The following is a 27415-nucleotide window of genomic DNA, read 5'->3' as shown; positions in this document are numbered from 1 at the left end:
GTTTGCTCTCTATCGGCTCGATGACAGCATCGTGGAGCCATTACAACCTATGTAAAATGACAGCGAAATAGTGTTACGTTTTGGAGAAACTAATTCATTCTATTAAAGATGTTTAGTTAGATGTGTAGACTTCGTCAAAACTAAAAGAGTAAAAGAAATCTGTACATTATAACCTGTCACATTTTTCTGGCCTGTAAACATGCTGGCTTGCCGCATGGAACTCTGGGTAGGAGAGTGATCGCGTCACACTTGTGGCGTCAACAGTGTGGCGTGACGTAATCATTCTTGCCTGGTGTTTCAAGTTGCTATTTCAAACAAACTTCGTGTTTCAGCGCTGAGCTGGATATCGGCTATACAAATTTTAGTATGTATGTAATGTAATGTAATACGTACGACTGAAATATATTCTTACGGCAGGTCGTGGTTCGATCCCTGGCCGCGTCATACCTAAAAGACGTTAAAATATGGTACTTGTTGGTACCTGCCTGGGGCTCAGCATTAATGGGTACAACAAGGACTGGCCGGCTCGGAGTCAGTATACTGTGTCTGAGTACGGTATTTCATGTTTAACTGCGGCATGGTATCTCAGGGAGCTAGCACTATAAAACCAGCTTCAGTCTGGGCTAGTACAAGCAACCAGACATACACATGCATGCATGTCGTCATATGGGTGAAATATTCTAAGTACGACGATAAACCCCATTTCACCTCACCGCCATGAAGTTGTTAATAGTGTTTCCCCTACACATTGTTAGCAGGGTGCAGCGCTCGGCCCTTTTCATTTGGCGCCCTGCCCTTCTTTAACAATAATTGATGATTACCACTTGCTTGTTTTTATTTTCTATTTCATGTTAGATAACTGTACACTTTGAGCCTTTGAGAATTATAAGCATGAATAACTTAACATAATACTTGGAAAAGTATCATTGCATGCCATTTTGGAAATAGGGGTGCCCTTTTTGAAATTCTATCACCCAGCCCTTTTTGGATCCTGGGGGAAACGCTAGTTAACCCAGTGTATGAAATAAGCCTAAAACCCAGGCAGACAATAGATTTAACCAGACCAGACACCAAGATATGGTGGATTTCCTCAGATGAAAGAATCATCTACATATTTAACCAGACCATCGGGCTGGCAAGCTGTATACAGTGGAAACCGCCTAAGTAAAGACCGCTTAACTAAACAGACCTGATAAGTAAAGACTTTTCTTTGGTCCCAGCAAATTTCTTCATTAATTATCACTATTAGACTAAACTCGGATAAGTAAACAATACCGCTTAACTAAACGTCTTCTCACGGTCCCTGGAAGTAAATTACTTAACAAAAGAGACTGGATAACTAAATTAGCGATCACCACATAATCCGACATGAGGGGCAGTCATGTCAGTCTCCAGTCAAACAAACACATCGCTGGCGTCAAGCAGTTGACAGTACACTGACAACTGGAGGCCAGCCCTGATAAGTTGTTCATTGTTACATATGTATACATATACATGGATAAGGTTGCCATTTGCAGGTTTTTATAAGTTTGGATAAGTAAAATACCTGATAAGTAAACAATTTTGGCGAGTCCCTTGAAATTTTACTTATCAGGTTTCCACTGTGTTTTGACTGTCTGTCAGAAATCTAGCCTGTCTCGGTCGGCCGTCGGACGGGCCTTATTTCTTACACTGGTTAACTATAAACATTATACTACTTACATGGAATAACCTTTTTTAATTTTTATTATATGTCATCCAACTACTCCAACATAAACCAAGAAAATAAAAATATTTGTGTTAATTTACAACTGTTGACTTAACATGCATTAATCTTGCAGTATCGTGTTGAGTTATCGCAAGCTCCTTGACCCTGATGACATGTGGTTGTTTATCTCAGATATGAAGCCTAGCATGGAAAAAGCAGCAACACTCCCATTGTCTATTATCTTCAAGGGCATATGGTGTTTACCCATAAATTTGAAAAAAAACTGCATTTTAATGTTGAAGGAGGTTTTGTTGGTTATTGTTGGAAATTTCATCAGAAGGGTTTCTCTCGAAACAGATAGTTGTACTCCTAAAGATATTCTGCAATGCTAGAGAAATGTAATAATTTTAATAATATAACATCCCCTTGAGATAATGGTTTGATCATAGCTAGTGACCATTTGAAAAGATATATAAAAGAAAATTGTTTTTCCTAAACATCTTTAAAAATGCTTTAAAAACACATATCAGGCATTGAAATAGTGCTAAATTTGCATGCCAAGGCACATTAAATATTGAACTGGCATGTAATGAAATATTTTCAATGTGCACTGGTGGCACAAGTAAAATTATAAAAATAGTACACAATATAATTCATTTAATGGAAAATGAGATAAATTTGATCAACTTGACACAAAAGGTATTTTTTGCACCACATACAACTGTTTATCCTGTGGCACTCTTCATCTCACAGCTTAACATGGGTGTGGCCATTTTGAATGCCAGTGAGCATAACAGGAAAGCTGTTTTGGATGATAACATAGTTTGTGGGATAGTTTATGGGTCCGGGACTAATGAAGGGGAACTATTCTTGCAGTCTTGATAGTGTTATCCAGCACTCAACATTACATGTTAGACTAAGGCTTAGTCTCTGAATATATATGATTTTGATGGTAACAAGTACACCCAGTTACATTGAAAAGCAGACCCAGTGAGAATCACAACCTGTGGAAATCTAGACTTGCTTCATTTAGGGCTTTAACATTGCAGGGAGGGCTGAGTGGAAGGGGAAATAATGTAGTTCAGGGACTGTGAGACAGACTAGTTGACAGGTTTACATGCTGTTTACTGACTTATTAACAATACATTGACATGACATAAATGTTGTGATGTATTAAGTTTAATGGATCATCAAAAGGTTATAGGCACAAAGGCACACCTATGTTATCTGTGTGGTGCCTTATGGCACCCTCAACCAACTTTGCATTTCTATTCTGCATATACCAATGGAATCAGCATCTTTTTTATAAACAGCATGCTTTAACATTGTTCAAGTCAGACACAACATTTATGTTCAATGATAATAGGCTGTTTACATCTTTTCAAGATGTTTGTGGAAATATTTGTGTTTAAAAGGATTCTATTACTGCAGTTTGCAGCTGTTCCACTAATAAAAGATCCAAGGACTCAGTGGGGTAGTCTATTGGTTAAAGCATTTAAGGCCTAGGTTTAATTCTCCACATGGGTACAATGTGTGAAGCCCATGTCTGGTGTCCCCTTCTGTGATATTGGTAAGATATTGTTAAAAGTGGCGTAAAACTGCACTCACTCACTCCCACCCACCCACCCACCCACCCATCCACCCACCCACCCACCCACCTCACTCACTCACTCACTCACTCACTCACTCACTCACTCACTCACTCACTCACTCACTCACTCACTCACTCACTCACTCACTCACTCACTCACTCACTCACTCACTCACTCACTCACTCACTCACTCACTCACTCACTCACTCACTCACTCTGGATGTTGTTTCAGCTTGAAGATGAGCATGAGCGAGAGTTTTCCCACTTGATGTGGGAGACCCAGAAGATTCGGGTGATCAAGGCAGGGACTCTGGAGAAGCTGGTGGAGAGTTTGTCTACCGTCAGGGGGGAGCTGGACTCCACCTACGTCAACATCTTCCTTGCCACTTACCGCACCTTTGCAACACCACAACAGGTGCTCAAGCTGCTTATAGACAGGTGGGTACTGCATGAGGAAGATGACAAACCTGCAGAGGGAGGTTTAGATAGGTTGAAGAGGAGTAACAATGAATATCTTACGTTTATCAAAAGAACACCCCCATGACTACCCAGGTTAGAATAAGATATTGTTATTCTGTTTTCTGACTGTCCTTTCGTTTGTGATTTAAGACCATTAATGACATTTGAAGTAATACACAAACATGGGTGCAGCTCTTTGTGTAATTTGTGGTCCTTTGATTTAGGATTAAGATCATGGTAATATAATCAAGAGATCAGAATTAAGTATCTCACAAAGTCATGCCAGAATTGGTCTCCAGCAGCCTGTAATAGTTGTAAGAGGGGACAAACAGGATCGGGTGGTCAGGCTCACTGACTTTGTTGACATATGTCATCATCCTAATTGTGTAGATCGATGCTCATGCTGTTGATCACTGGATTGTCTGGTCCAGACTCAATTATTCACAGACTTCGGTCATACAGCTGGAATATTGCTGAGTGAGGCATTATACCAAGCAATCAACCAAAGCTTTTAATATCCTTGATTTGCATTATGCATACCATCAAGTCCAAACTGAGTAAATCTGAGCTCACGATGTCAGTCACTGGATTGTCTGGCCCAGATTCAACTATTTACAGACTTCCATACTATGACTGAAATATTGATGAGTGTGCATAATTCAAACAAACAAACAAACACAAGAATGTAAAAACAAAGGTGACAAACACTTAGTCCTAGCTTCTACATTCCTCACGTCCTTTGTTCCCCAGGTATCAGATGTTGAAGTTGTGTTGTGAAGATGACCGGACAGAACTGAATGAACTACAGCTCAAGTAAGTAGGATTTCACAGTGTGCTGGTGATAATACAGTCATCCCTTTGATGGACATGATTCTGTAATTTGAATGGCTTATTCTGTATATCATTTGTGCTGTGTGCTGGAATATTGTTGACTGACAGAATGAACTCACAGAACTCACGCACCTCCTATAGTTATTATTATTATTATTATTGTTGTAAGATATTTATATAGCAGCACATATCCATGCAACTAGTACAAGGATGTCAGTCTCAATGGCACATCGTATTATCAATCTCCCTGGGGAGCATACAACTCTTTCAGCCACTAGGTGCACCAAGTTATTGCAGCTTTCCCATCCTTACGAGGTACCAATTAACAGCTGGGTGGACTGGGACACATAGTCACAGCACTTTGTCCAAGTTTACTGCACGTTGCTGAACCCGCCACTAGGTGTTTGCACGTATTCATGTGGCCACCATCAGGTCATATACCAGCGGATTCGTGGATTCTTTTAAGTGCACAGGGTTGTGTACTGTACACTAGGGGTTGTGACAACACTGAAAGAGTCTATGCACAAAGTTGACTCCAAGGTTTTTACCTCTGGCCACAGGTGGGCACGATTCTGACACCTCAAGCTCACTAGAACAGTAGCCTGGCACATTAGACAGCTTAGACGCCCAATTATTTTACATTTAAAAAATTCCCAGTTTCTACAGTGGTTTCTGTAGGTTGTACAGTGTTCTTGTGGAAATACAGTCATCCCTTAGATGATGCTCATGTTGTTGATCACTGGATTGTCTGGTGCAGAGTTGATTATTTAGGAATCGCTGCCATATAGCTGGAAAATTGCAGAGTGCAGTATTAAACAAAAAAAACAAACAAAAATATATGAGTTACTGCTATTAGTTTTGATGGTAACATCACCTAAGATAAGACATTTGTAACTAAGATACCTTTTTCAAAGGAACTTTTTCAGCATAATTTAAAAAACTAACATAGAAACAATGTGTGACTTTGTCCACTTGTCAGAATCTCATGTTGGCTAACATTACGTTTGGTCTGGTTAGCTCAGTTGAGGAAGTGAAAAGGTATGTGCAGGCTAGTTGACTTGGTTTTGGCAGAGACAGTTGAAAGCCGTCATATCTCTACTCTCTTCTTCTTGTTCACAGAACAATTAAATCTGTGATATCCGTGTGGCTGGACACCTATCCGGAAGATTTCCGGGAACCTCCAAACTATCCCTGTCTCCATACGTTAGAGAAGTTTTCTCTGCACTTCCTGCCGGACAGTGACCTCGCGGGCCGGGCACGACATCGGATCGAGCGCCTCATGAAGGATCACTCAGGTGCTGATGGTCAGTGTCAGTTTGGTTGTGGGTAGATGATGTTTCCCTAAACACTATCAACCACTTGCAGAGTGTTCGGGGATGTCAGGGGTGCAATATATTCAACACTACTATAGAGTTTTCTTTAGATAATAATTTACAAAAGAAGTGAACTTCCTATGATATCTGGGGTGGTGGGGTAGCCTAGTGATTAAAGGGTTCGCTCGTCACGCCGAAGACCCGGTTTCTATTCCCCACATGGGTACAATGTGTGAAGCCCATTTCTGGTGTCCCCCCACCATGATAGCGCTGGAATTTTATTGCTAAAAGTGGTGTAAAACTAAACTCACTCACTCACTCAAATATGATAGGAAGTTCATAAGTTTCATAAAATTTGTATCTAATAAGAACTTGTGTGGTATTTTATTTATTACCCATGTTTTAGAGAAATTTTAATTGTTTTTAGTGTATTTGTGTACATTTTGTGTTCATGAACCGAAACCAGTTTAACAAGGCCTGACTTCATCAGGGTAATCTTTTGTATTCATGAAGCATAAACCAGTTTAAGAAAGGATGACCTTGTGGCGAACCCTTGATTATCCAATGAAATTTCTCACAAGGGGTCTTAGTGTCATTTCAGCAGACATGATTTCACTGATTTAGAAAGGTGAATTTGCTGGAATTAAGGGACGTTCATAATTTGTGGCTAGGGGTGTGAGGATGATTTTTATGGAGAAGCATGTACAATGTGGATGACCCCGACACCCCCCCCTAATGTTTATGAACAAAATAAGTGACCCCCTGCATGTCATGTACAATATCAATGACCCCCCTCCCCTTCCCATAATTTCTAAGCATAATTGTCCCCTGCCGCAACGCGGAACAGGGGACTATGTATATTCAGTGGTGTCTGTATGTACGTCCCGTTGTCCCGTTTCTTGTTAACGTGATATCTCATGAATTGTTGTACCCAATGTCTCTAAATTTGGTGACAGCCTACTTTGGGGATTACACAGACAGCAGTTGATTTGGGTAACCTTGACCTTTTCTTCAAGGTCACCACAGCACTTTGACCGCTTTTGAAACTTTTGTTAACGGGATATCTAAAAAAACATTGCACCCAATGTCTTCAATTATGTCGACAGCCTACATTGGCTGATTATGCAGACACGAGTCATTTCAGGCATCTTGTATGTGACCAAAATTGCTGACCACCCCCCAACCCCCCCTGTGCGTGTAATACGAAATTGCTGACCCCCTAGCTCCCCAGAACAAAATAGGTGCCCCCTTAAAAAAATAATCATCATCACCTCCCCCCTCCAGCCATAAATTATGAACGGTCCCTAACTTCAAATATGTTGAAGGTGCTTTTTCTAGAGCATGTACATATATATTCATTTGACAACATATATATACACACTTGCAATTGCTATTTTTAGATTTTTAGCCTAATGGTATTCTTCTGTTTTTTCTGCAGCTAACGAAATAGAATTCCGATTTTCCATCTGTGAGGAAGTTGATCATATGATAGACAATGAGTATCACAAGCCATTAACATTCAACGACATCTCTAGTCATACCTTTGCTCAACAGCTGACACATCGAGACGCTGTAAGTATTCAGTTCAGTGCTAATATATCTCTTCTGTACTTCAATAGGGGCGATGTGGTAGCACAGTGGCTAAAGTGTTCACTCATCACGCTGAAGGCCTGGGTTCGATTCCCCACATGGGTACAATATTTGAAGCCCATTTCTGGTGTCCCCTGCCGTGATAATGCTGGAATATTGCTAAAAGCAGCGTAAAACCCAACTCACTCACTCACTCACTCACTCACTGTACTCCAATATGTCTCTCCTTCTTCAGGAAAGACCTCGGGGAGCATTCCATGCTTGTTATGAATTAACTGATAAGATTTTAGTGGTTCCAGTGTGTGGTTTGTTGATTGTTTGCCATCACAGCTGGTTGTAATCTGTGAAGATTCAAGGTAGAATTGATCCTCAGTAACCGATACTAACTGCATCAAGTTGTCAGGACGCTGACTTGGGTGACACATGTCATTGTAACCCGATTGTGTAGATTGATGCTCATTCTGTTGACCATTGGATTGTCCAGACTAGATTATTTACAGACCATCACCATTTAGATGGAATATTTCTGAGTGCTGTGTTAAGCAACAAACACACAAACACATCGTATGGACATGATGTTTAATTGTTATATCAACCTCTGGTTTAGAAAGCTACTCTGATACTCCTTTGTTGTCATAAAATGAGGCTTATGAAGATCCGATGGTGACATGATGTGACTTGCTTGAATTTTGCTCATGCTGTTAACCATTTTGTTGTTGATATGATTATTTGGTGTAAGAGTCTGACTCCAGGTCAAGAGGGCATCCCTTCTGCCCAAATAAAGCATGATTACTACTTTTAAGTAGTTTAACATTCTCAGGGGCGGTGGGGTAGCCTAGTGGTTAAAGCGTTGGCTCATCACGCCAAAGACCTGGATTCGAATCCCCATATGGGTACAATGTGTGAAGCCCATTTCTGGTGTCCCCTGCCATGATGTTGCTGGAATATTGCTAAAAGTGGCGTAAAACCAAACTCAGTCAGTTAACATTCTCAGTGTATTTGTAAGTTTAAAATGGATACATCCAGGGGCAAAATGTGTTGTGTTTTCAGTAAGAGCAATGGGTACAACGTGTGAAACCCATTTCTGGTGTCCCCTGCCGTGAAATTGCTGGGACACTGCTTAAAGCGGCATAAAACTAAACTAACTCACTCACTCACTCACTAGTAAGAGCAAACTGAAGGAAGCTCATAAGGTGGGACTTGGTTGTGTCAGTATTGATTTGTGCTTATGCTATCTAACACAGGTTTGCCTGACTTCTGTGATAATGCTGACATATCACTGATTGTGGGATAAAAACCATTCATATGCTTTATGTTTAAGAATTGTTTATGAATGAACTTTGTTTGGGTTTTGTCCAACTCCCGTTTCTGTTTGCAGGAGCTGTTTCGGAAGGTGGTTCCGCATCACTGTCTGGGTGCGGTGTGGGCACGGCGGGGGAAGAAGGGGGGCAAGGAAGCAGCCAGCGTTCTCGCTACTATAGCACAGTTCAACCGTGTGTCTCTTCGTGTGATAGCTACTATTCTCAAAACTCGGGATCATAAGACATCGCAAAGAGCCAAAATTGTACAGAAATGGATACACATTGCTCAAGTATGTTGTCATAGTTTATTCTACATTTAGGTTTTGTTTACATTTTTTGGGATGAATGCATTCAGCATGTTCAGGTTTATGTGGTTATCCTGATCTTAGAAAATTCACATGTCTTTCGATTAAGTTACTGACAAGAAGAAAAAACTAAACAGCCAGTGCAAATTATGTGTTATATATATTTTTCCATCGTTTATCTCAATTATTTACAAGTATTGGCCAAGCTTATTGCACACAAACTGATCACAGAGTCTGGAGAGCAGAAAGAAGATCAGTGTTAGATCCCTGTCATTTCATAAAAAATGTGGGGTAGCCAAGTGGTTAAAGCGTTGGCTCGTCAGGCCGAAGACCTGGGTTCGATTCCACACATGAGTACAAGTAAAGTCCATTTCTGGTGTCCCCCGCTGTGATATTGCTGGAATATTGCTTAAAGCGGAGTAAAACCATACTCACTCACTCACTCGCTCACTCATAAAACATGTTACAAGATGGTACTTGCTGTTTCCCTGCCTGTTGCTTGGTAGTAAGGGGATATACTGTGCCTCGTTGGAGTATACTTGATGAACAGGGCATGAGTGGGCTGGCACCATAAAACAGGTGTTAGTCTGGACTAGTAGTCTAGTACAGGCCTCCACAGACCTGCATCGGTGCTTGTACATGGCTATACAATAGTCCCGTTATGATTCACTTGCATCTTTGATGATGCCTAAAAAATCCTTTTTCAATAGTAGTATAGGGAATGGGGGTTCTGTGACAGGCCGATTAAGAGCGTCATTATATATCTATTCCGCTTCCAGCCCCAGTATAAATTAACGATTTCGAGCAGAGACACCATTCGATGCACATCCCAGACCCCTATAGGGTACCATGAGTTTCGGCAACCCCAGGCGGGAACGAGGACTGTAATACGTCCCCAAGCCGCAGACGGTGTCGGATGCTAAGTTCCCAGTCATAGAATGGGGATTCTGTGACAGGCCGACTAAGAGTGTCATTATATCCGCTTCGAGCAGAGACACCATTCAATGCACAGCCCAGGTCAACTAAGAGCACTAATTTCACCACTCAGTGGTTTATGAGCGATGTGCCCGTGGCGTGAAGTCGTGGATTGCCGGGCGGCGATCCACCGTTGGTGTCCATGGGCGACAGCGGCGTCTTGTTGAGGGTGATGCCGTAGATGTTGTGTTTGTCGGCTTCTCAACGCTGCGTTCATTCGGTGTTTGAGCGTCTTATTCTTGAACAGAGCTTGTTTGAAGAGGACGTGCTTGATGTGTTGTTTCACCACGTATTTCTTGACCCCTTTGCCTTTCGGATCTCTCCCTTTGTCAGCTTTCAAGATGGAGTACATCTTAGGCCTCAAGCCGACGTGATTCGGCGATGGGTGTGCCCGCGACATTAAGATCCTTCATCTTGCCAAGGACCTTTTGTTGATCGTGTTGTGTAGGGCATGGTCCTTGGGTAATGTCGCTGGTGTCGTACAGGTGTATGTGTTTTGCCATGTCCTCATACACATCCTCGGGTGTGTATATCTAGCAACAAGGAATCTGTGTCCGTGTACAGCAGCCCACATCGATCACCGTATTGCTTCTTGAGCCGGTTGTAGTAGAAATCATACATGAGATGTTTGGACAAGTCGAGAATGCTCATCCCCACGTAGACGGGTCGGTTGAGCTTGATGTGACTTTTATTCATGTGCAGCGCCGCCAAGTCGTTATCGAATAGCTTGCTTCGGTTGAAGGCCGGGCTAGCGATCAGTTTCCTAAGTTTTTCCTCCTGCTGCGATCGTACGAGTTTTACCATCGTTCTCCATCGTCTTACCAAACACCGAGTTGTTCATGAGCTTATACAAGTTCTTCTCGAAGTCACTGGTGGCCAGCTTTCGCAGGTCCGTGTTCATTCTGATGTAGGGCTCCATCCAAGGACTTTGGTCAAACTTCAGCACCCTATGAATTTTGGTCAGTTTCATACCCAACGATAGGTACAGCTGCAGGTTGCGATAGTGCACGACATACTTGGTCTTGTTCATCAAGTTGGGGACGAAGCTTTTCCACCCGAGCCAGGGTGTTCTCACCCAACAAGTCCCGCTGATAGTCGGACATCCAGTCTCGGCAGACCATCAACCGTTCGGGGCCAGGGGTAGCTGTTGTGAGCAGCGTGCAATGCCTCGGGATACTCCAGATCCACTTCGAGGATGTAACCCTTCCTCGAATCGGCAGCGATGCTTTCGTGATATCGATCTCATCGTCCAACCACTCAAACCCACCCGTAGGCAGAGACTGACTCATAGCCCAGCCGTACAGGTTGTTGGCGTCTAGGTAGAGGAGATGATTGGTGGGTTTGCTAGAGTCGTGTAAGCCTTCCACGTGCGTATTGTTGGCTCTTCTGCGCACCGTTTGGCGTGCCATGGAAATCCCACCGTAAGCCTTTCTCGATGAACAGGTGCATGTCGTAATCCGTGAGCAATTCCAGCTTAACTCCGGTTTTCTTCAGCAGCGCATCCCACGATAGACCCGGGCTGGTGTAGTACCATGCAGGGTCGAGTTGATACTGTTTCAAACCGTCCTCCTAAACGCCTCGAACACATCGGCTAGCAGGAACACGTCCGTTCTCAAGTACAGGTCGTGGTAGTCACCCAGATTCTTACATCCCAGTTTCTCCCCACGTTCTCGCCGGCGTGGTCGAATCGTCTTGGGAGATATGGGATTCGGTCAGGTTGCTGTAAAACCGGTCGATGGGAGGTAAATGGTCTCATCGAACTTAGACCAATCATCCATGCCTTTCATTATGGGTACACACCCTTCCTCATCAGCAGGGCCGAAGTCCCGGCGTTGGTATGCCGATCAGTGATGGGGAAGGTGTCAGTGGCTGACCAAACTATCGGCGATGACAGGAGGAACTGAGGGCTGTCAATGAATCTCAGACCATTGGCGAAGCGAGATGTATTTTCCATGTTGTTGGGGATGCACTTGATATCACCATCGACCTTCCCGAGATGGCCTGCATGATCAGGTGGGCATCGTACCCTCTCAGATTGTGGAAGACCGCGGGGATGTTGATTGTTTTAGGGTTGATTCTAAGCTGGAGATTGCACGCAGCGCTATGGGCGGCACCTCGATACCGCCGGTGATGTGGCAGTGATCTCACAACATCCCCATTCAGCGCCCCTGACATATGTGGCAATTCTCAGCGCTTGTGGGACGACTTGGTCGCCGGCGTCATCGCGCATAGGGGGCAGCGGTGTACAGTCTTTTCCTGATGATTTTCTCTTCCTGTTGCAAACACATCAGGAATCGTTCGGTCGCGCTAGGACCTCGCCGGTAGATGACTGGGCGTTCGTCTGTCCATCGCGATCGGACGACTACGCACTTCGAACCCGCCAGGCTTGGTGTTCTTGGGTCTTGCACGTAAAACTTTGCTCAGTGTTGGGCGCGCGTCGTGAGTCGACCCGTTTGATGAGGGCTTCCGAAGTCTGCGTAGATCATGTAAGGCACAGGCATCTGATGTTTGTGGTTGGTGAATTTCAAGATGTTGTCGCCTTCCTTAGGCATGTCAATTCGGATCGCCGTCTCTCCTACACCTAGGCAATCCCCTGGTGTGCTTGCAGCAGGTCGACTGCGCGTAAAACGTGCAGACATCGTTCGCAGAAGTGTTTCTTTTCTCTGTGCATCGATTGATCATGCAACAGCCGGCTCAGATTTTTATTGCCGTGTAGTGATACTGGCCGTCTTTTTCGATGAGGAATATATTGGTTCTACGCGACGGTTTTATCACCCACAGGGCTTATCCTATATACGATGGTTTTGTCGCCTTTGGCCGAACACGTTGGACGCGGCCACCTTGTTCTGCTTTTCGAATTGCCCAGTAGGAGATGGGTGTTGCCGTTCTACACCCGTGAAGTCGAACCCGGATTCTTCGATCGATGGATAGCTGGAGCGCCTGCCGGATTGCCCGTTGGTTCATGCGTAGCAGCTATGACCGCCACCAACGCGCACAGTAATCGCTAACATCGCAGCCTTGGGTTTTGGGGTTAACGAGGGCCTTTTAGCCTTGAAATGCTTGGGCACCGGTATGCGCGACCCACCTTTGAGCGGCATGTAGTTCGCTATGTCGAGATAAACGGTGTTGATTTTGTCTACCACCCATCCAGAGCCCATATGGGTATATCTCTCCAACGACTCTTGTATTTTCTGCAACGTCGTACGATGGAGGATTCAATCAATTCTGGTTGGGTTAGGGCTTCCTGTTTGCCTCTGAAATAAGGTGCAACGTACTCAGTACTGCCGCCCCATTATTCTGTTTTGGAGCTCCATTTTCATCGTTAGTTGGTACTTGATGCTTTTCAAGTCGCCTAGTTCTTCGCGGAGTTTACTAGCGATGGGGTTTGACTGTACCGTATCGATATTGGAATCAACCGTCATTATCCAACCCCGAGATACTTTACCCGGCGTGCTTCGTCTGCACAAATCTCAACTCGACTGGCCTGGTGTCTTCCAGCAAGGTGATCAGCTCGGCTCTTCTCATGCGGGAATAACCCTTCAATCCGCGCGTTCTTTAGCACGGAGTTTGAGGTCTCGCCACGGTAGGGAGCTTGGTATATTTCATATCGAGCAAGGTGAGCAGTTGGGGTTTCCTAAGGCGGGAATAACCCGTCAGTCCACCGACTTTTGGCGAGAGCTTTGAGTTCGATGACAGTAGTCATGGTGTATACCATATGCGAGCCACATGTCTAATAGAGGCGTTTTCAATGTGCAGATAACCCTGTCAGCTTTAAAAATGAAGCGCACCTTTAAACTTTCGGTCCTGAGCAGCCGGTTACGTTCGTTGAGGTAGTCTTTCTTCTTATAAGTAAATAAGTTGGTTTCAACCACGTCCCTTCCATGGTCTTTACACAACCCATAATGTCCTTTTGACCCCTATGCCACATACTTTGCAAACATAATTGACATGACCCTTTCTCACACAGTGGGCATCGACGAGTGGCAATATTCAGTCATACAGCGTTTGTCGCAGGTTGTGGGCTTGCCGAGCAATACCCATTTGCAATAATGAGTTCCCACGGGCCACATGTTATATACCTTATCGCGAGTCAAATGTCTAAATGAATGTTACTACATGTGAAAAGGGTCCGGGGTTTGGGGCAGGTGTTGCTGGCTTGTCGGCTGGGAAACTGGTTTGCTATGCTTCCAGGTCTTGTGGATGACCTTCCAGAGTATCACGGCAGCTATCGAAACATAGGTTAACTTTTTGGGCTGATTCTACCATCTCCCGCACCTTCTGGATACCCAGACGGTGTCTTCTTGTTCCTCTTCTATTTCTTCCAGGACTTAAGTCATTGTCATCATCCTTGTCCAACCTCGACAGGATGTCAACCAACAAATTCGACGATGTATTGGCGGGTTTGCTCCACCACGAAGTCTCGAGACTCCCAGGCGATCGTGAAGTCCTGGATGGTTGGTAACGATACTACCAGGTATTGTTACTTCGATCTATCCCCGAGTCACCTTTTGTGGTTCATCGACCGCAACGATACTTGTTGGTTGTCGCCTAACCGATACTTCTGGTTCTTGATGGTTTCCTCGATCTGATCTCTCCATATATCGTAGAGTCTTGTGGACCCAATGCCGAGCTTTTGACCTCAAGCTTGCTGGGAGCACCTCGAAGGGAGCGTATTTCTTGGATCTTATCCGAAGGTAAATCTCTTTTTGGTGGCATGGTTGTTTTTCCTGGGCATATATATACCCATACTTCCTATATACCTATATGGGGATCCCAATCCTCTCCCAGGAATCCCAATCCTCTCCCAGTAATCCCAATCCTCCCAAGGAATCCCAACCTTTCCCAGGAAACTCCTAGCAATGCTTATCAAATGCTTAGCAATGCTTAGCAATGCTTAGCAATACTTAGCAAATGCTTAGCAATACTTAGCAAATGCTTAGCAATGCTTAGCAAATGCTTAGCAATACTTAGCAATACTTAGCAAAACAAGCAAACTTCTAGGTTCTGTCTAGTGTACCCCAGTATGTCTAGTGTGCCCTAGATTCCCATATAGACAATTTGTTGCAACTGTAGATATATAGTACAACCAAATGCCCCCAAAACGACAACTATCACAATACCAAGTGGAGGAGATTCGCAAGATGCGTGGAAAAGTCCCAGCACAAGAAACAAGACAACGATTCGGCATCGGTTCCAATCGACTACACAAAATATGGAATACAGCCCCTGGAGGGAAAGCGTCGACCCCCAGCACTAGACGTATTGCCCGCTGCAGAGCCGACTGTGCTCCCCGTCCAGGACTTCTATGAATGCTTGGGGAGGCTCGTGTGGTGATGTGGTGTACATCGAATGGTGTCTCTGCTCGAAAACGTAGAGGTGCATGGGCTGTACATCGAATGGTGTCTCTGCTTGAAATCGTAGAGGTGCATGCCAGGGGTTTGCGTTGTACATCGAATGGTGTCTCTGCTTGAAATCGTAGAGGTGCATGGGCTGTGCATTGAATGGTGTCTCTGCTCGAAGTGGAATTGGTATATAATGACACTCTTAGTCGGCCTGTCACAGAATCCCCATTCTATGACTGGGAACTTAGCATCCGGCACCGTCTGCGGCTTGGGGACGTATTGCAGTCCTCGTTCCCGCCTGGGGTTGCCGAAACTCATGGTACCCTATAGGGGTCTGGGATGTGCATCGAATGGTGTCTCTGCTCGAAATCGTTAATTTATACTGGGGCTGGAAGCGGAATAGATATATAATGACGCTCTTAATCGGCCTGTCACAGAACCCCCATTCCCTATACTACTTCAATAATAAGAAATATAGAGAGTGTTTTTACTTGGCACTACTATGTTGTTGATCTAAGCAAAATAGAAGATATCCAAACCATGCAGTGACAAAGTCATGAGGCTGTAGCGTCTGCCAGGAGAGCGGAAGGTCACGGGTTCGATCCCCGGTCGCGTCATACCAAAAGACGTTAAAATATGGTACTTGTTGGTCCCTGCCTGGCGCTCAGTATTAATGGGTACAACAAAGACTGGTCGGCTCGGAGTCGGTATAATGTGTCTGAGTAGGGTATTCATGCTTCACTGCGGCATGGTGTCTCAGTGAGCTAGCACTATAAAACCAGCTTAAGTCTGGGCTAGTACAAGCAGCCACACATACACATGTATGCACGTCGTCATATGAGCGAAATATTCTCAAGTGTGAGGTTAAACCCCATTTTACCTCACATCATTGGGCTGTAAGTGGCATTTTTCACGATGTATCACTCTTTTGCTTGAGTTTGAATCAATGTTGTCTTCTTATTGAACAGGAACTCCGAGAGCTAAAGAACTTTTCGTCTCTGAAAGCGATAATCTCGGGCCTACAGTCTCACCCAGTCTACCGGCTACGCAGGACATGGTCGTCTCTACCAAAGTAAGTGCACAGTGTTGGTAAGAATTAGACTGCAGCAGTTTGTGCCTGTTGTTTGATGACTTGATTGACTCATATCACAATGGCTTGGATCAACATTAGTCAATATTTATCAAAACACTGCAAAATATTTGCCTGTTCGTCTTTTACTTCTCTGAGAATCCCTTTAGAGCGATGCTGTTTCAGAGGCATGTTTCAAACAAAGTCCAGGGCGGTGGGGTAGCCAAGTGGTCGCTCGTCACTCTGAAGGCCCGGGTTCGATTCCCCACATGGGTACAATGTGTGAAGCCCATTTGTTGTGTCCCCTGCCATGATATTGCTGGAATATTGCTAAAAGCGGTGTAAAACCCAACTCACTCACTCACTCAAACACCTGGTGTAAGCAGATGTTACATGTGCTTCAAAGTGAGACAGGACTGAAGTACTAGAAGCTCTCATGGTATTCTGTGGAACACTGTCAACCATCCGATTGATTCCACCAGATTTGTGACCTGAGCGGTCTGCCCATAAACACATGCTGCCAAAGACCATTGCAAGGATTTTGTCAAAGTTAAACCAGCAGATGTCATCTCTGTGACACTTAATGATTTTGTGTGAATAACATACATTTCAATATTGCAGGGATACTATGGTGCTATTTGAAGAATTGTCAGAAATATTCTCAGGTGAAAACAACCAGCTCAATTCTCGGGAACTGCTTATGAAGGTACTGGTACAGCCGACATTTGTGATAGGAATTACATGCCATTATATGCTGACTGGACCCGTGAAGGTCCGGGTTAGAATTGGCCTTCAGTAACCCATGCTTGTCATCAGAGGCGACTAACGGGATCAGGTGGTCAGGCTTGCTGACTTGGTTGACACATGTCATCGGTTCCCAATTGTGCAGATGGATGCTCATGCTGGTGATCACTAGATTGTCTGGTCCAGACTCGATTATTTAAAGACCATCGTATAGCTGGAATATTGCCGAGTTTGGCGTAAAACTAAACTCACTCACTCATATACTGACTGATAGTACTCACTGGATTGTCTGGTCCAGACTCGATTATTTAAAGACCGTCGCTGTATAGCTGGAATATTGCCGAGTGCGGCGTAAAACTAAACTCACTCACTCATATACTGACTGATAGTACTCATTAAGTGATAACAAGAACATTTACTGTTCAATACTTTATGCAATACATATTGATGTTTACAGCAGATTTGTTGTTGTTCATAAGGGAGGTGGGGTAGCCTAATGGTTTTTGGTCGTTGGCTCGTCACGCCGAAGACCCAGGTTCGAATCCCCACATGGGCACAATGTGTGAAGCCCATTTCTGTTGTCCCCTGCCGTGATGTTGCTGGAATATTGCTAAAAGCGGTGTAAAACCAAACTCAGTCAGTCAGTCAGTCAGTTGTTGTTCATCATGTCAATCACTGGATAATCAGGTTTAATCTTGATTGTTTAAAGGATACTGTCAATGAGGTTAGTATTGATCTTCAGTAACCCAAGCTTGTCATAAGGGGCAATGGGATCGGGTGTTCAGGCTCGTTGACTTGGTTGACACATGTCATTGTATCTGAATTGTGTCACTCGATTCTCATACTGTTGATCACTGGATTGTCTGGTCCAGACTTGATTATTTACAGGCCACTGTCATATAGCTGGAATATTATTGAGTGCATTGTAAAACAGCAAAGAAACAAGATGAGAGTTTCATGTGCAATATCTCATTATTCTCTGTTCCAGGAAGCGACAGCAAAGTTTCCCGATCTGGACAGCCAAAATAAGACATTAAAACGACGCAACATGCAGAAGAGCCAGTCATGGATAGATAATGTAAGTCTTGCTTTCACAGTGTTTGTCTGTGTTGTGGCTAAATGAGCATGTATAAATATATGTTGAATTGCTGGATCCCAAGTGCCCAATACATGTCATCCCTGCGGTGGACAGATCTCAAGTACATATCTTGCACGTGCCTCAAAGATGCAGAATATGTTCCCTGTTTCCCATGCCTATCTCCTAAAAGAAATTCAGAATTAGTTTATTGAGTGTAGATCTGGTTTCCCCATGATGTTAGGCTGAAACCTGTCCCTAAATATAATGCCGTCCATATTGTCATGCGACAAGAGAGAGAATGATCATTCAGATATAGTCACATGGGCAGTTTGTGGGGCATGCTGCATGCTTCAATGGGGACTAGGAACCTATCCAATAAGGAGAGCAGCATGGAGTGCATGGGTGAATGGACCAGGAGGCCTATGGGAAAAAGTTTACAGTCGTTCCACTTAGAGTCAAAACAAGTGAGAGAGGTGCAAGTAGTGAGATAGGATAAGTATATAAATATACAATTTATTGTTAAAATTTTCAAACTGAAACAACATGATTTGTAGTGACACATGTTGTCATTGCAGGGCATTGTCCAGGGAACGGTGCCGTACCTGGGAACGTTTCTGACAGATCTGACCATGATCGACACAGCCAACCCTGACATGACAGAGGAAGGCCTCATCAACTTCGAGAAACATCGGAAGGAGTTCGAAGTGCTCGCTCAGCTCAAACTGCTCCAGTCAGCAGCTCAGATTTACAACTTCAAAGAAGATACTCAATTCTGGATATGGTTCGATTCAGTTAGAGTGTACAACGATAATGAAAGGTTTGCTTTCCTTAGACATTGTTCAGTTCAGATAAAGTGCACAGTGATAAGAAAGGGTTAGTCTCTTGGATTTGGTTTGATTCAGTTTGAGTCTACAATGAAAATGAAAGAATAATAATTTAGCTCACCTGAATCTCATCCTGTTGGGGAGAGGTGAGGTGAGGTGAAATGGGTTTTACGTCGTGCTTGAGAATATTTCACTCATATGACGACGTGCATGCCTGTGTATGTGTATGTGCGGCTGCTTGTACTAGCCCAGACTTAAGCTGGTTTTATAGTGCTAGCCCACTGAGATACCATGCCGCAGTGAAGCATGAATACCCCACTTAGACACATTATACTGACTCCGAGCCAACCAGTCCTTGTTGTACCCATTAATGCCGAGCGTCAGACAGGGACCAACAAGTACCATATTTTAACGTCTTTTGGTATGACGCGGTCGGGGATTGAACCCGCTACCTTCCGCTCTCCGGGAGGACACTCTAACCACTACACCACGGAGGCGGTCTCATCCTGTAGGGATTCTGAATTGGCAGTCTGTTCTGATCTCAAGAGGCAACAAAATGGATTGGATGGTCAGGGTCAGTTACTCATTGAGTGTCATCATACCCAAATGATGCGGGTCGATGCTTACAACATTGATCACTGGATTGTGTCATGTCTAGACTCATTTAGCTGCAGTATTGAGAGATTGAGTGTCACCATACCCTAATATCATGGTTTGGTGCTCTCAACATCAATCACTGGATTGTGCTGTCCAGACGCAATCATTTAGCTGCAGTATTGAGAGATTGAGTGTCACCATACCCCAATATCATGGTATTTTGTGTCACCATCTCTAAACATGGTTTGTGCTCAATCACTGGAGTGCCAGATTCAATCATTTTAGCTGCATTCTTACTGAGTGTGGCATTGAACAACAAACTGAATCAAATGTCCTTGTTTGCTTCCAGCCATGAACTGTCTTGTGCAATAGAGCCTCCCATGGAAGGGTCAGCCAAGATCAAGAAGAAATCAGCCAGGTGAGCTTCAGCTTCCATATAATCACAACTAATTCATTAGCAACATAATATCCATGTATCTTCTCCGCTAGATGCTACAATATGCTCAACAAGAAATGATAATATCAACTGGAAATTGATTTCTACATGTATGATAGAACCCAGTACCCAAATACTGAAATTCAGTAAATTTGTTTTGATATAAAGGAAATATGAAATTTATTTAAACAAATAATGAATATGATCAAAATTTATTTAGTATACAGAAATTACCCCAAACAGTTTGTATGATTGTGCTGAATAATACTGTAAAATTGGTGAGATTTTTTTGTAAATGTAACGTCCCTTGTAAGATAATCCTGCTTTTGATGTTACCATGCATACATGGAGAATGTGTTTGTTCCAATATTGATTTCTTGAACTCTCTAGAGCAAAGGCTAAATCTGAGCCTATCCTGACTTGTGCAATTAAGTTTTGCTCTTCTCCAAGGTAAGATCTTAACTTGTCAGGCAATCCGCTTGCAGGGTTGGTTGTGGTGTCACGGTGATGGTGTCATTGCAAGAAATGTGGAGAAAGGGGTAACCTGTTTAGCAAGCTTAGCTTTCATAGTGCTTTGATGTACTTACATTACGCTTTATCATTTGTAGGTTCTGTTGAGGGGTAGCCTAGTGGTTAAAGTGTTTGCTTGTCGTGTTGAAGACACAGGTTTAGTTCCACAAATGGTGACAATGTGTGAAGCTCATTTCAGGTGTTCTGTGATATTGTCCAAACCATCCTCATACACTCACTCACATGTACCTTGAGTGATACGGTTAAATATCATAATCGGCTCTTGAAGATCCGGGTTAGAATTATTCTTGTGCTGTATTAAGTTGGCGGAAGCATATTAAGGAAGTAATAGATTGAGATACAGTAAAGGTGAGACAGTAACCTGGTGGGCAAAGTGTTGGCTTGTCACATCGAAGACTGGGTTTGATTCCCAATAGGGGTACCGTATGTGAAGCTCATTTCTGGTGTCCCCAGTTTTCATATTGCAGGGATATTGTTAAACTTGTCATCATACTAAGATAATGTTGCCACACTTGAATGTATGCCTTGCTATGCCAAGATCCAATGTCATCAGATTCAAATCATGGATCCTAATTTGGCAACAATATTCCAATTCCTATCACTTATGAGGAGACTGCAGCATGGAAGCATGGATGGAAAGGCTGCACAGAGTGCAGTATGTTGATAGTTCTATTGTTAACAATGCCACACAAAAAATTGTTTAAGGATGGTATTTGTTGTTGCCCTGCCTGGTGTTTGGCATTCTGTCACAGACACTGACACAGAAGCACACTCTCTCTCTCTCTCTCTCTCTCTCTCTCTCTCTCTCTCTCTCTCTCTCTCTCTCTCTCTCTCTATCACTCACTCCACACACGATTCTAAGAAATTCAAGGACTTTAATCACTGTTAATTATATTAAAGTATTAATATCCTTGAAATTCAGTGATTGTTCAAACATTCAGTCATTAAGCAGTCTCCCAACTCATCTCCAAAAGTCATTTTCTGAAAACGAAACATTTTACCTTTTCAGCCTAAGTAACCAGTGGTATGTTGTTTTATGCTAATTCTCTGAGTGATATGCTAGTTTCCATGGATACAAGATGTAGAATGTGTCATCCCTCTGTTATAGGCATATACAGCTACATGAACCGACATTTGCTCAAAGTCTTAGGTGAGGTGTTGGATGCAGCCTCATGTCGGCCATAACACTGCTCGCTTAGTTTCTTAGGCCTGAGGACTTTCTAAATCTCTCAATTCTTTTCTTTTACTATTGTCTTGTTTTGATAATAATGTACAGTTGACTCTCACTATGGTGCAGTTGTATGGACACGGTATTAACTTTTTAAATTAGATGGTTACAATCAATTCTTGAATCAAAGTGTAACAGGGTCTATTTTACAAAGTGATCCTAAATTGACTCCTAAACTTTAACATTACTACTTATTACAGTTTGTAGTGCTCAGGCCCTGATTTCTCGAAACAAACTTAAGTTCGAGGTTTTACTTAAGTTTTTACTCAGATTTGAGAAAATGCAGGAAAATGTATTTTCCAAAATGAATTTAAATCAATATTAAACTCAAACATAGTAGACACTTTGAGTTTGGGGATAGATTATTTAAGTTGTTTGGGCTTTTTTATGTAAAAATACAGTTGAGTTAAAAAGTCAGCTGTTTAAACTTGTCAAACTCAGTTTGAAATTTGAGTAAAAACTTCAGTTTGTTTCAAGAAATTAGGGCCAGATCGCATTGTGAAAATGTCAATTTATCACATGGACTCAAAAATTAAAGAGAAGCATAATCAAATGTTGTGATGAAATGCTTAAATAGGGTCAGATTGTGTGGTTTTTTTTTATTAGTTGATCACTTTTATGTATTAAATACCATTCATTTATAATTAGCTAAAGATTTGAAAGGAACACAACAAAAGTGTCTATTTCCTATTTTTTCCATTCCCCACATGGGTACACTGTGTGAAGCCCTGTTCTGGTGTCCCCTGCCGTGATATTGCTGGAATATTGTTAAAAGCAGTGTAAAACAAAAGTCACTCACTCACTATTTTTTCCAGCAGATTCTACTAATGAGAGTCGACTGTCCTTACTGTCAATACTGTATAAAGACTATAGCTTTTGTTCGAACAAGTCAAATCCAGCTTTCAACAAATCATAGTGCTGTAAATGTTTATTACTATCTAGTATACACTACAATAGTCACAGAAATAAGGTTTATATATATGAAAAAACTATGGGTTCAATATCAATATCAGCACTCTTTCGCTAATTTTTTCCTTTTTCATATTTGCTTTTTCTGAGCTGAATTGTTTACAGTAAGGAATAGGTGAAAATATGGGATATTTTGGAATTTATGTAAAGGAAATATCTTTATGGTTTTGTTGCCTTCAGCTGCCTAAGAAACCAAGGTGTTTATGACCATATTGTTGAATGACAGCACCAAGTTTCTGCTCCCTTTCTGGTCAGGGGAATAGTATCATGAACATAGACTTGAGACTATGCAAGTAGTTGTGTTCTCATAGTGCAATCAAATTAAGATAATCCCTGAACATAGTTTGGACAATCAGTGGAGCATACCATTCAGTTTTGTGGGGGCGTGGGGATTAAAAAAGATGGCAAGAAAAAATATTGTCTCAAATTTTCCAATATGTATTTTGTTTTGGCTGCTTCCCCTTTCCAAGAAAATATGGAATCTCTTGAAGTGATGGAGTATTCGGTCTTCCCCTCCCAGAATATTTAATGGCTGGTCCCAGTGCCTGTTAGGATCACAGTGAACATGATGTGAAGAGCAAAGAGACTGTAGACATTGTCCACTGTTCGGCTTGACAGTCTAACCTTTCAAAATTGATTTTGTTCACCTGATGAATTCAGATAGTGTTTTGCTGACAGTTGCTATGGTAACATGATATAAACCCCTGACTAGTAAGGATGATCCAGGTGGTGCGTGGTTGTCACTAACCCAGTAACCATGGTAACACTGTCCACCTAGTGTTGTGTAGCTGTGTGGTTGATGGTCACCAGTTGTGATACAGTGTTGGTGTATGTTTGCTCAAGTGTGACTGACATCTAGATGGTATACTTCCACAATGTATATGTGCAAGTATAGTCATGTGTTCTGCATGAAAAGTATGTTCTGGTTATGTTCCCGATGTGAGTTGAAAGTGACATGAATATGGATTACAGTCCAGTTCCTCATCCAACATGTACATGTTTAGATTACAATCCACATCTGCATCCAATAAACCATTTTCCCATCCAAGTAGAGATTATAATCCAGTTTCTCAATCCAAGTACAGTGGAAGCCTTCTAAACCGGCATTCGTTTGTGCCGGTATAGAGGGCGTGCCGGTTTAGAGGGCGGTTTATGATCAGTAATTAGCTTCTACCGGGACCAAATTCTAGTGCCGATATTGAGAGCATGATGGATTGGAGGGCTGCCGGTTTAGAGGGCTTCCACTGTAGTGATTACAATCCAGTTTCTCAATCCAAGTAGAGATTACAATCCAGTTTCTCAATCCAAGTAGAGATTACAATCCAGTTGCTCATTCAAACTGAGATTACAAACCTATTTGCCATCTGTTTCTTGGCTATGTTCCACTTCTCCATCAAATTCGAGATTTATTCCAGTGATCTAGTCAAGTTGAAATTGTGTTCTAGCTCACCAGTCAAGTTGAAATAAGGTTCAAGGTCATGTAGTCTAAGGTATTGCAAGAAGCTGTTCAGAGTTATTTCCCTTAGTGTTGCCAGGATCTGCTGTTTGTGGCATCACATCCAAGTGTTTACTATCATGATCCAGAACCTTATATGAACAATCACATTGTTCAGTCTGCCACATTGTTAAGGATAACACTGTCGGATTAATAATTATGACTAGGGGACCGTTCACAATTTATGGCTAGGGGTGGGTGATGATGATTTTAAGGGGGGATTTTGTGCAAAAATATTTTAAAAAATTACTCTTACAAATTATGGGAAAGGGGTGGGTCATTGATTTTGTACATGACATGCAGGGGGTGACTTACTTTGTACATAAACTTTAGGGGTGGGGGTGTCATTTGCATTGTACATGCTTCTCCATAAAAATCATCATCACCCCCTAGCCATAAATTATGAACGGTCCCTAGGTTTGTTTGTATAGACTTAAACCTCTCCTCCTGGGTTGACATTCAATCCTTCAAGTAATTGTCTGTGTCATAAGGGGCAGTTTATCCTCACTGTCACCATACATGTTGCCACACACAGACATTATGAATACTTGGTTAGTGGCATGTTTTACAGTTGTTCATGCAGTTAGTGAGGAAACATTCTGTTCTTAAGTGCCCAAAAACCCATTATGCGATAATATCCACGGGGAATTTTTCTAGGATTCCAACTCTCCAAACTTAGTGCCCGCAGCAGGAAAACTTAAAGAACATATTTCTTTGTGAAAACTTTTGATTTCGGTTAATGTTTATCAAACCAGGACTTATTATAAAATCGCAGTCACTGCAAAAGTTTCAGTGTAAGTATTAGATCCTCTTTTCCTGTTAATGGTGAAATACAAGTGTCATCTTCAAAGCCATAACTTTATCTATATGAACTGAGAAATTCCATTTTGGGAATTTGTGCTGACATTACTTGCAGACATTGGGCTGATAATGATCACAATTCTTGGTCTGTGCACCGTGTTTCTTTTGGTGTCATTGACATGGTAAGTGTCAGTGCCTCGCTTCAACTTTCTCCTCCCTATTTGGGAACACGCGTAGCCCAGTCACTTGAAGTCCCACAATTCCCTGATCAGAGTTGGGCATGCCTGAAATATATAATTGTAGCTTCAATTCCTGTTACACCACAATTACGTTTTCAGGTCTTTCAACACCAGACCCATGCTTGTGGGGTTTACCAAAGCTTTACTTCGGACATTTCACGCACATTAAGTTATAGGCCATGATATAACAAGGCTACTGTTGTTCTTGAAAGGCATATATAAGTTGGACGAACATGAATACATGACATGTTTTATGGATAACAACTTCTTTTTATTCTTTATATGACAGGGGACGGTGGGGTAGCCTAATGGTTAAAGCGTTGGCTCATCACGGCGAAGACCCGGGTTCGAATCCCCACATGGGCACAATGTGTGAAGCCCATTTCTGGTGTCCCCCGCCGTGATGTTGCTGGAATATTGCTAAGAGCGGCGTAAAACCAAACTCACTCAGTCAGTCTTTATATGACAGTTCAGAGCTAGTTCTTCATTGATTCACCTGATGAAAGAGCAAGAATTAGCTGCGAAAGGTTGTATAAAGAATAAATAGAAGTTATTATCCATAAACATGTCATGTATTCAAGGATACTGTTATACTATGAAATAACATACACTACTGTTCCAAACTTGCTCACCTGTGAAGATCCAGGTTAGAATTCTGCATCAGAAACCCATGCTTGTCGTAAGAGACGACTAACTTGATCAGGTGGTCAGGCTCGCTGACTTGGTTGACACATGTGATTGTATCCCAGTTGCATAAACTCACTCACTCACTCCAAACTTGCTCACTCTTGTAGGATGTCAGTGTGAAGTAAAGATTCGTGACCTGTGAAATATATAGTGTTATAACCTGTGATATACAGTGTATATTGTGTTATAACTCCTATATCTAACCCTCACCCAGTGTCATGGAATGACTGTGTTGTTGCTCATCTTGGTTTCAGAAAGTAATTAAGAACTGTGTATTCTTTTGTAGCATTATTAGACTGCATTTGTTGTAACTATATGATGGTCTTTGTATAATCATGGTGTTATTATTCATATTGTCCTGCATTTGAAAGTGTAAAGTTTACTAATCCCTTGATCAAAGTGTTCACTTTGTTATTATTTTGTAAATGTTCCTTTACAAGAGCACAAACTGATTGCCTTGCCCATGTATATGTCAATCCTGTGACCTACCTCATGTGCTCTTTTATCAGCCTCTCTAGGAGTGTGACAATATGTACCTTACATATTGATACATATCATGATATGTTAAACTATGGGTATAAGGAATTCCAAGGGACCATTAATTTTAGTTTGGCCGTAGTTTTATGTTATACACATTGTGACTAAAATATACAACAAGTGGCTGGGGCAATTAAAAGAAAATGTTTGTTATATCTGGAAGTTCGTTATAACTGTGTTAGTTATAAACTGTACTTGAGTCATGATACAAGGGTATCCCTTTACAGAATGTGTGTGAAAGTCTTCATGTTTCATGTGTCCAATGTTTATTTGTGTTTAGTCTCATGATTGGTCAGTCTAGTAAGTTAGGCTTGTTCAACTAATACTAGGGAGACAGCTGCAGCATTTGTCACCATGAACGGTGGTAAGGTAACAGTAGCTGAAGTGGTGATGGTTGACATTTTCTTTGAGTGGCATTTTAGAATTTGGGAAGTACAGTATTGACTTTATGAATAACAACTACTATTATTTTATTAGTGCAATGTTTGGATACAGATTCTTGCCCAAGACCTGTGTCATTCAATGCTGAAGCCCATTTCTGGTATCCCCCGCTGTGATATTGCTGGAATATTGCTAAAAGCGGCGTAAAACCAAACTCACTCACTCACTCACTCACTCCTACAGCTGGCTGTCACTCTGTGATTTAGTTTCTGTATCAGTACTGTTAACAACGGGGTCAAACTTACTCCTTTCTTGTACAGTTCACGTGTAAACCATGATACAGAGATACAGGGGGTCGTAGGCAGAGATATATAGAGGGTTATGGATAGATAGAGGAGAGGTAC

The 27415-nt window shown here is 42.4% G+C and overlaps 1 protein-coding gene across 1 annotated transcript in view; it reads left to right on the top strand.

Annotated features, from left to right (window-relative positions):
- LOC124261286 (ral guanine nucleotide dissociation stimulator-like 1) overlaps positions 1-27415 on the top strand; it is a 51086-nt gene that overhangs the window by 11510 nt on the left and 12161 nt on the right. Inside the window, 11 exon segments of the mRNA XM_046695594.1 lie at positions 3512-3717; positions 4489-4551; positions 5689-5873; positions 7321-7454; positions 8851-9063; positions 16364-16467; positions 17086-17170; positions 18197-18286; positions 18862-19103; positions 20057-20125; positions 20534-20593. Coding sequence (XP_046551550.1) covers positions 3512-3717; positions 4489-4551; positions 5689-5873; positions 7321-7454; positions 8851-9063; positions 16364-16467; positions 17086-17170; positions 18197-18286; positions 18862-19103; positions 20057-20125; positions 20534-20593 — 1451 coding nt within the window.

Source organism: Haliotis rubra, unplaced genomic scaffold (genome assembly GCF_003918875.1).
Source record: "Haliotis rubra isolate DU_JTF1 unplaced genomic scaffold, ASM391887v1 Scf795, whole genome shotgun sequence".
NCBI classification, from domain to species: domain Eukaryota; kingdom Metazoa; phylum Mollusca; class Gastropoda; order Lepetellida; family Haliotidae; genus Haliotis; species Haliotis rubra.
The sequence above is the reverse complement of the archived record's forward strand: the minus strand, read 5'-3'. Positions and strand labels throughout refer to the sequence as shown.